The sequence below is a fragment of the Penaeus chinensis genome, chromosome 18, assembly GCF_019202785.1.
Source record: "Penaeus chinensis breed Huanghai No. 1 chromosome 18, ASM1920278v2, whole genome shotgun sequence".
Classification (NCBI taxonomy): Eukaryota; Metazoa; Arthropoda; class Malacostraca; order Decapoda; family Penaeidae; genus Penaeus; species Penaeus chinensis.
The window spans coordinates 31,539,316-31,548,959 of record NC_061836.1 but is presented as its reverse complement, the minus strand read 5'-3'; the positions used below and the strand labels follow the sequence as shown (position 1 = coordinate 31,548,959).

Here is a 9,644-nt window from a genome sequence, read left to right as displayed (position 1 = left end):
TGTGTGTGTGTGTGTGTGTGTGTGTGTGTGTGTGTGTGTGTGTGTGTGTGTGTGTGTGTGTGTGTGTGTGTGTGTGTGTGAAGGGGGCGGGGGAGAGTTTACTACGCACAGGTGTAAGATCGCGGTAAGATATGTGCTGTAAGCGTAGTACGCCGAGGGAAGGTGGTACGCACATATCCGAGGCGGGCTGACGGCTGATTGGTCCTCCGGCAACAGGTAACGCAAAGTAATGTTAGCGTGTTTCGTGAGCGCTCGTGATGTGATGTGATGTGATGTGATGTTTCTCGTGGATGTATTTTTTCCTTCTTTTAGCTGTAGCGTTTGTAGGTAATTGGTGTTTTATTTAGATGTCGAATTATCATATTTTCATCACGAAAGTTAAATTGACGCAAAATGACAATGCGTATGGATTGGTGTGTGCGTGAATATGTGCGTGCGTGTATTCCAGGCTTCAGGGCAGTAGAAGTCGATGTTTTTTTCTTCATATTTTGATATATCTTCTGATTTAATTACACGATTGACTTCCCCTACGGCCCTGTGCTCGTGTGATTTGTTCATCGTAAGAATCTATATTTCACTTGGCAAGCTGGTTCTCTTCATATTACCTCGAGGAGTTGTAATTTCGCTTCGTTGTTATGTTGCAGTTATTACTCACGTGTTTTGTGGAATGCAGCCATGAATGAATGAGGTTTTGACAAATAAAGCTGGTTTAGCAAAATTTATTTGAGATATTAAATTGTTAAGAAAGTTTTATGGTGGCTCTCAAGCTTTCATCATATACTTCCGACGTCGGCATTTATGAGGTAAACTGAGCATTAAAGCGTCGCACACACAAGCTTTCACGGTCAAAATAAATACACATAAATAAATAATTTGATATAATGAATTTCATCGTGAACCGATAACGCCGAGCGCTGGCGACCCCTGGCAACCCCCGCGCGGCTCAGGGCGAAACCTCACCTTAGCCGCTTGACGCCTCAGTACACCTCTGACTTTACCTGTGGGAGGAGTGTGAGTGTCGCTAGCCTATATGTGTTTCCCTCGCTATCGAACCATGGATTCGTGTTTACGTGCAGTGTGATTCCGTGATAAGATCCAAGATGAAGACAGATAAAGTTGGCAAGCGCACGGCAGTGTTTCAAGTGTCGAGGGTGAGTGAAAAGCGGTGGTTATTTTTTTTTCTTATTCGTGAATCGGAGAGTCTCAGGTGCGCGGAGTTGGTGGGGCTGTTTGTGTACCTGGACTACGCGCGTGTGTATGTGTGTGTGTGTGTGTCTTCGAGGAGCTAACGGCGTCTCCCGAGCAGTGGTGATGAGTTTGAAGTGTACGTGGAAGTGTAATTCAGTGACATATATATTGTGTGTGTGTGTACCCGCCTACTTTTTTTTTTTTTTTTTTTTTTTTTGCATGTGTATTCATGGTTTCAGGTACGTGGGTATTCTGCAGCGTTTCGTCTCCACCGAGATACAGAATCCCATCTTTTAGCATCCTCCTTACTGCAGTTTCCCAGCACTATCAACTGGATTTCTCCGTAGCTCGGTTAAATTCCTCTACCACCTTTTTTTATTCAGTGAGATTTCCCTCTAACACAGTTATCATTTCTATAGAGTGTGTAACCCCTCCGTGCACGAGGATAATGGTAAACAATGCTCTCATTCTTATGCTATGAGAAATTGGCCCACTTCCAGCCGTCGCAGGGAGAAAGACCGATCATTTGTCAGTGCCTGCTCGGTACAGAAAGCAATGGGCGCGCCTGGGGGGGCATCCCTGGCATCTCGTCTCTCCCCCTTCAGCTCTCCCCCACCCCTCTAGAGCCTGATCCTTCCTTATCCCTCCTGGTTTCCGTTTTTCCCTCCCCGGATTATCGTCATTAATTTAGCCTGTGCGTGGAGGCTCGGTTTCGCGTGCGAGTTGGCCGGTTTCCAGCGCGCGTATCACTCGGGGAGCTTTCTAATTGAAGAAAGTTTTTCGCTTTGTGGGTTATAAAAGCTTGGGGTGGGCCTGCGGTCACTCGGTGGCACTGAGGGCTATTTTGGGGGAATATTTGATTGTATAAATAGTCATAGTATAACGGCACTCCAATGTTGCTTTTATTCCTGTATAACGGGGCAAGTGCCAGTCATGGGGCGTTCCCATAAGGGCATCCGTGGGCATGGGCGATTCACGGATTTAATTCAGATGAATCCCCGGTAAGAAAGGGACATTATATGGGATCCTAATCTCCTAATTTCTCGCGCCTCTGCCATTTCACCGGAGAATGGCGAGTGTTTACGCCATTTATCATGCTGGTGGGCCTGGGGAGGGAGGGGCAGGGGGCGAGGGAAGGAAGGAAGTCACCATATGTTCGTTGCAAGACAGACATGGGTGTTGGTGTTGCCGGTGATCTGATGATGATTGATTTGAGAGCCATTATCATTAGGGGAAAATCTTTTCATTGGGTGGCTTTCGTGACCTCGCCGTCGCCTGGGTTATTCACCATAACGCGGTACCGTCATTCAGAGCGAGCGTTTATGCGTTTCATGGCGTGTGCTTCAGTGAATAAACTCATTTTAAGGAAACGAATAGCGGCTCACGGTTGACTGAGCAAATTAACGCAATTGCATCAGGGACAGTGCCTCGTGTGACGTCATCGGTGGTTCCTAAGCCGCACGTGACTCACTACAATGGGCAGGTGTTATCGATCTCGTTACTGCCCCCTTTGGATGAATCATATGCATTACCATATTCTTGTGTATGCGGGCACTGGCACTGGAGGCTGGGAATGGGGTGGAGGTCGGCTCTTGGGGGGGGGGGGGGGGAGGTTAGCTGTAAGTCTCGGCAGAGGGTCACTGCTGTCAGTCCATTTGGTTTGTGTCGGTTTATATTTATGTGGTTGTATGTGTCTATATGTGTGTCAGTACGTATGTCTGTTTTTCTTTTTCTAGCTATCGATCGGTCTATCTACCTTTTTGTACATAGATATATAGATATACATGTGCACAAGTATGTATGATGAATGTATGTATGTATATTCAACCTGTGTGTGTGTGTGTGTGTGTGTGTGTGTGTGTGTGTGTGTGTGTGTGTGTGTGTGTGTGTGTGTGTGTGTGTGTGTGTGTGTGTGTGCATACACCCATACACACACTCATTACGTGCTTCCAGCTGCCATCTGGCTTCCTAGAGTTAGTGTCTACGTGTTTAGAGGTATTTATCTACGGGAGTGTGACATAGATGCTTGTAGTAGCACAGATTCCTGCACTGATTCTTACAAGGTTTCTCCAGTTTCTCCTCAAAATGGAGTCACTTGTAGGGCCTCTGGTGCATGTGCGCCGTAAGTCACGCCAAGGAAGTAAGTGGCAGGTCGATCAGCCCCTTAGTCCCTTAGTCCCTTAGTCTCTTAGTCTCTTAGTCTCTTATCCTCTCAGTCTCTCAGACTCTCTGTCCCTCATCCCCTGCAATGTAATGGGCGAGGTTGACGTACTGCTGAGCATTCGTGCGCGGGCACTGACCACTGGTGGAGTACCCGGCGGTCGACATGCGCCCTGGACTACTTCTTCCCCTCCCTCTTCTCCTCCCTTCCCTCCCCTCCCCATCATTATTGCCCTGTTCTCTCGCTCTCCTCTTAGCCTTCGAAGATTGTAAATATGTATATGTATCGCTTGGTGAACACGGGGCAAAATAACCTTCTCACTTCCATGGATATTTATGTTCAGTTGATGGTTATGATTACGTCACATCTCCGCATTTTGTTTGTGTGGACCGAAAATGGCTTCACAACACGACATTTCCCTTTTCCTCCTCTCGCTTTTCTTCTTTCTCCTCCTCCTCATTCCTTCCTCCTTTTTTCCCTTCTTCCTCCTCCTATTTATTTTCCTATCTCTCCCTCTTCTCCACTTTCTCCTTCTCCTATTTCTTCTCGTTCTGCCCTTTCTCCTCCTCCTCCTCCTCCTCCTCCTCCTCCTCCTCCCCCTCCCCCTCCCCCTCATTCCCATGTCCCCTCGCCTGACCGCCACTTGTTTACGCCGGGGAGAGCGAGGCATAGGATCGGCGGCACTGACCTCGAAATATTTAAAATAAATTCCCACGCCATCAAGAATGTAGTTACCTTGCCTCGAGGAAGTCAGGACCATTATTCCGCATATTTCGCACACTTCGTACCGGCTTTTCGCGCTCGTGGACGCTCGATTTTCCCTCCACGTCCCTCTCCCCTCCCTTTCCCCTCCCCCTGTCTTCGAAGAAAGGTGGAGAGGGGAGTGCGTTTTGGCACATAGGGAGTGTCGTGTCGCCGCAAGAGTGAGGGGAAGGGCACTCTGTGGTCAACCCTGAACAGCTCATATTGCTGCGTTAAGAGTCACCTTCGCCACAACCGCCCTTGTGTGTGTCGAGGATGGGAGGCATAAACTTCTTTCTCTCTCTCCCTTTTTTTAAGAATAATGTGTTACACGAGGGGAAGAAATGGAGGGCGTAGGTCAAGAACTAAACTCGTGTAATTCAAGATGACTTTATTGTCCCGCGGTCTGAGTCAGCGTCGGTTTCCTCGCCTGGTCTCGAGCAGGGGGCGAGGAGGGTTGGCGTCTTTCATTCGCCTTGTCTTTTCCTTCCCCTTTCTTGTCTTTTTTCCCATTTTCCCCTCTTCTTGTCTTCCTTTTCTCATATTTTCCCTCTTGTCTTTCTTTTCTCATTTTCTTCCTATCCTTTACCTCTTTTTTTCCCTTTTCCCCCTTGTCTTCCTTTTCTCCATTTTCCCTTCTTTTGGTCTTCCCTTTCTCATTTTTCCCACTTCTTGTCTTTTCTCCTTTTCCTCCTCTTCTCTTCTTTTTTCCCTTTTTCCCCACTTCTTGTTAATTTTTCCCCCTTTTTTTTCCTCTCAGCGCTTGGAATACAACAAAGGGGCCATCTTTAAATCATCTTCAATGGAGAGTTGTTCTAGTGGTTCCTCTCTGCTCTTACTCATCTTCCTGTTTCTAAGAGTTAGTACAAAAAAAGACTATTCTCTTAATCACACCACTTAGATTCATGCTTTATGCGCATACATGCTTACTCACACTCACTGACTCATAGATCTGTTTTTGTAAGCCGCGGATTCTCCATTACACACATACGCACACGCACACGATTCTGTTTACAAAACCTAACTAGAACGCATACCTATTCCCTGCTATGCGAAACCCGCTATAAATGCCTTGGCCACGTGAGGAAAACTAATGAGTTCCCCGACACATGCTGCTGTTTTGTTCCTCGTACATTTTTCATGCTTCCCTGTGCATTATAATTAGCGTATACCACGCGTAGGTGTCGCTGCGTGTCATCGTCGGCGGAGGTGGGCGGGGCTGGAAGTAGCAGGTTGGCAGGTAGTCCTCGACGCGATGTTACGGTGGTGGCGCGCGCGATGGTTCCTCTCGGAAACAGGGCCGTCCTTGGGATGTCAAGAAGAGTATGCTTCGGTAGGCAGACGCCACTGCTATTCTAGATATGTACGTGTGCACTTTGGTACCGAACAAACACACGTATACAGTTACTTAGGCGAGAGAGAGAGAGAGAGAGAGAGAGAAGGAGGGAGAGGCAGAGAGAGAAGGAGAGAGAGAAGGAGAGAGAGAAGGAGAGAGAGAAGGAGAGAGAGAAGGAGAGAGAGAAGGAGAGAGAGAGAGAGAGAGAGAGAGAGAGAGAGAGAGAGAGAGAGAGATAGACAGAGAGAAAGAGAGAGACAGAGAGACAGAGAGAAAGAGAGGCAGAGAGAAAGAGAGGCAGAGAGAAAGAGAGAGTGACAGAAATGACAAGAGGTGTTAAATAGCAGATCTTGCTAATGAGAGCAATTGTCCAGGGCGGGATTACAGGCAGGCCATGGGCGGGGCGGGCCAGTGTGTGTGCCTACGTTTATTTTCGCCAGCCGTCACTCGGGGGTCGGCCGTGCATGACTCCCGCAGGACCCCCTCGCCACGCCTCCCTGGCCTCTCCTCCGCGGCGACTCCCAGACAGATTGGTTTTCGATTTCTGGTGGGGAACCGTTTGCATTTTCTATTTTCTCTCTTTTGAGGGTTTTTTTTCCGGGCTATTTGTTGCGTTTCTTTACATTTCTTTTGTTTTTTGTTATTTTTTGTTGTTGTTTGTTGTACTCTTTCACCCTATTGTTGATAGGGATCATAAGAAGAAAGAGAGTGTGACGACATAACCGTAGGGCAGCTTGGTGGGGTCTGTGCGCTACATCCTGTCTCAGTCAAAACGCCCTTCCTTACACTCCTTTCCTTTCCGCCTCCTCTTCCTCCTCCTCCATCTTTTCCTACATCTCCTCCCTTCTCCCTCTCCCTCCTCCATCCTCTCTCTTCCACCTTCTCTCCTCCCTCCTCCCTATTCTTCTCCCTCTCCTTCCTCTCTCCTCCTCAACCCCCATCTCCCCTCCCCCTACCTCCTCTCCCCGGTCCGTCGGCGTCCTCACAGTCCGTCGAATGAGTCATTTTCTGGTCCCGATGGCTACCACTCGCCGCTCTGATATAAACGGTACTCCTTCGAGATTTTCTCTTTCTTTCGCGTGGAGATTTATCGGGTTGAAAAGCCTTTGGAAGAAAAAAAACTTTCTCGTCCGATCGCGACGTTGGACGGACGTGTTGCTTGCGTCATTTGCTGCGTCACGAGTTTCAACGTAGGTTGAGGAATCGGTCCGCGCAAATCGAGCGCGAAGCGACGAAGCGGCCGTCCGCCCCTGCGGTTAAATCCGCCTCCAAATGCAGATACGGGCTATGCGCTTCCGACTTGCGTCTCTGTGGATCGCTTCGCCCCTGTATAGTTTTTTTTTTTTTTATATATAGTTCTGGTTATTTCCGTAGTTTTTCCCCCTCGTGCAATGTCGATGTTTTTTTTTTTTTTTCTTCTTCTTCTTCCTGTAGGCAAGGGACTCTTCTCTCCTTATCTGAAGCCCTTCCCTCCCCGGACGCCTCTTCCCGGAACGCCTTACAACACACGCCCGATTAACCTATCGCCCATTAATCCCTTTCCTCTGTAAATCGGGTCTTTATCCCCTCTGCTTTGCTGGATCTCTGCTTCCTCCTCTTCCTCCTCCCCTTTCCACCTGGCCCGCTCACTCTCCTCCTTTCCCCTCCCCCCCACCTGCCTCGCCTCCCCCTTCCAAACCTCGACGATTTTGGCTTCTTGTAAAACGGCAACTTCCGGCGCTGCTATTCTTCCTCTGTTCCCGTAGCTTTTGTTGAGTTGTTATTATTTTTTCCCCTATTTTTCCTTTTATTTCCTCCTTTGTTTGGCTTTGCATAACACTTCGCACCCGCTGTCAACTTGCTTATTCCCTCTCCTTCTTCTTTCCCCTTGCGTCTCGCCCCCTTTTCATTGCCCTTCATGCGTCCCCTTCCCTTTCTCCTCGGATGTTTTCTTTGTTGGTCGCTTTTCTTTCTTGCCCGACGGCATTTCCGCGAGTGTCGTGCAGCGTCCCTACAAACGCGCAGCTTCTTGTCACCGTGCAGGCGGCAGCAACGGGAAGGGTCATCACCGCCGCCGCCGCCGCTCGCCCCGTGCACCGCTACTCGCCAAAAGAGTTCGTCGTTTGTAGCTTCCCGACTCCATTTAGCTCGAGTTAGACCTGTCAGTTCTTTGAATGCGGCGCCCGCGGCCCAGTTCCACGGGCGGCCGGCCACACCCTCCGTATTTTTCCGTTCTCACGATTCGCCTGAAACAAAGCCTGTGACTCGTTTCACCTTTAATAACGCTAGACAGGCTATTTGCGAACGAACTTGAAGCGCCAACGGCCGTATTGGGGCAAAAGCAAGCAAGCTCTTCAAATGCAAAAAAAAAAAGAACTCCCCAAGCTCAAAGCTATCGATTGCAGTCTATAAATGATTATATCCAATATCCCAGGTAGCATAATTATCCTCGCCTCTCCCTTTTCCTTCCTTCCATCCCCCTCGACTTACCTTCCCTTCCAGCTTTCCTCCGCACAGCTGCTCCAACCTCTGCAACCCCCCCCCCCCCCGCTCCTGTCTGTCTTGGAGGGGGGGGGGGGGGCTGCAGGTGATGCACACAGGCGCCCAACCCCACTGCTAATAACGGCCAGGCATTCTCGGACGAAATTAAAGGTAGCTCAAAATTGCCCCGACGTAAGGCGCCTCGACTAGATGGACTTGAAGAATTCGATTTGCTTTTTCGCTTTTCCACGACTCCGGACGGGCCAAAGGGCAGCTTTAACCGTTGCCAAGAAGCAGTCGGGCATCGGGTTTCGCCTTTTGTTGATCGTATTGCAAGAGGACAAGGTGTGTGTGTGTGTGTGTGTGTGTGTGTGTGTGTGTGTGTGTGTGTGTGTGTGTGTAAGTGTGTTTATACGTTTGTGTTTATACATGTATGAGCGACATGGTCCGGACTCGCTACAAATAAGGACCGACAACCGTGCTCTCATTTTCATCCCCTGCCAACCCCATCATGCCTTATGCGGACCCTTCCTTCTCTCCTTCTCTCCCTCCCTTCCTCCCTCCTTCCCTCCCTCCCTCCCTCCCTCCCTCCCCTTTTGCTGATAGCAACTCTCCCCTCCCTTTCCTTGCCACTCTCCCCCCCTTCCTTCCCCCCTTGCCCCCCTCCTCCTCCTCCTCCTCCCAGGACGTGCACAACAATGGCTCCAATCACCCGAGTTTCCAGCCAATGGACCGTTGCGGCTGCGCGGTGATGGTGGGGGCAGGGGGTGGGGGTTAGGGGTTGGAGGTGGTGTCTAGGGTGGAGTCCAGGGGGGGCTGGGAGGGAGGAGGTGAAGTTCTCGGGTCTAAGGTATCTCTCTCTCTTGGGTTGGGGGCTGAGGGGGGGGGGATAGGGGAGGCTTCAAGCGGCTATGGTTCAGTATGTTATATAAACTGTGGATTTTCCGTGATATCTCTGAAGGAAGGATGAATTATATACCTTTTTTTCTCTCCTGTAGAGGGATGAGCGTGTTCTCGGGATTTTCGAAAAAGAAACTCAGCCCTGAGGCAAAGTCAAGACGCAAATGGAACGCTTGAATATTCATAAACCTCCATGAAGATTGTTATCGTATGAATCATAACGGACATTATCGTCTTGAGAATCAGTCGTCGCGGCGGAAATGACTCGTTTACTCACTCACGAGTGGACGAGCCGTTCCTAGGCCTAAGCGAATTCTAGAGTAAGAGTAGTGGTTGTACGCATTTCCGCCCGTTTAACGCTTTTCGCACTCGGTGCTCGCGCTAAAATCTGAGGGTTTTGCGATAATGGATAAAATTAGCCGACGTGAGCCTTAAGGGTATCGTATGTAACGCGTAGCAATATATCTAAATTATGGGTAGCTTTGACTAGTCTTAATGGTTCGCTCATAATGTACGTCCGTGGCGATGCCCGTGGTAGGATTTTGAAACGTTTGGCATTTGCATATTGTATTCTCTTGTATTCTCCTCGTGTTTGTGTTAGTTGTATTCTTTTTCCTCTGGAATTTATAGTTTCTACATTTTTAACCTCCCTTTTGGCGTCCATCGCTGGCTGTAACCCTGATCAGCTTCTCAGTTCTTTCTCTTTTCTGTCCTCGTGTTAATCCGCAAGAGACGTGGCATCTTACGCATGTTTGGCATTACTTCAACCGCAGGAATGTTTTGTTTTTCTCCGAAAATATCGACAACAGCGTCTAAAAAAGGAAAGGAGCGAGGCTTTACTGCGAAATTTACGAGTTA

At 49.0% G+C, this 9,644-nt stretch overlaps 1 protein-coding gene across 2 annotated transcripts in view; it reads left to right on the top strand.

Annotated features, from left to right (window-relative positions):
* Nucleotides 1-9,644, top strand: part of LOC125034728 — a 284,085-nt gene that overhangs the window by 219,973 nt on the left and 54,468 nt on the right. Inside the window, exon 1 of one of the 2 annotated variants that reach the window (XM_047626661.1) lies at nucleotides 970-1,151. The exons of the other annotated variant lie outside the window; for it this stretch is intronic. Coding sequence (XP_047482617.1) covers nucleotides 1,101-1,151 — 51 coding nt within the window. The 5' untranslated portion in view covers nucleotides 970-1,100. Of the gene's footprint in view, nucleotides 1-969; nucleotides 1,152-9,644 lie in introns of those variants that run through there. 2 annotated transcript variants of the gene reach the window in all.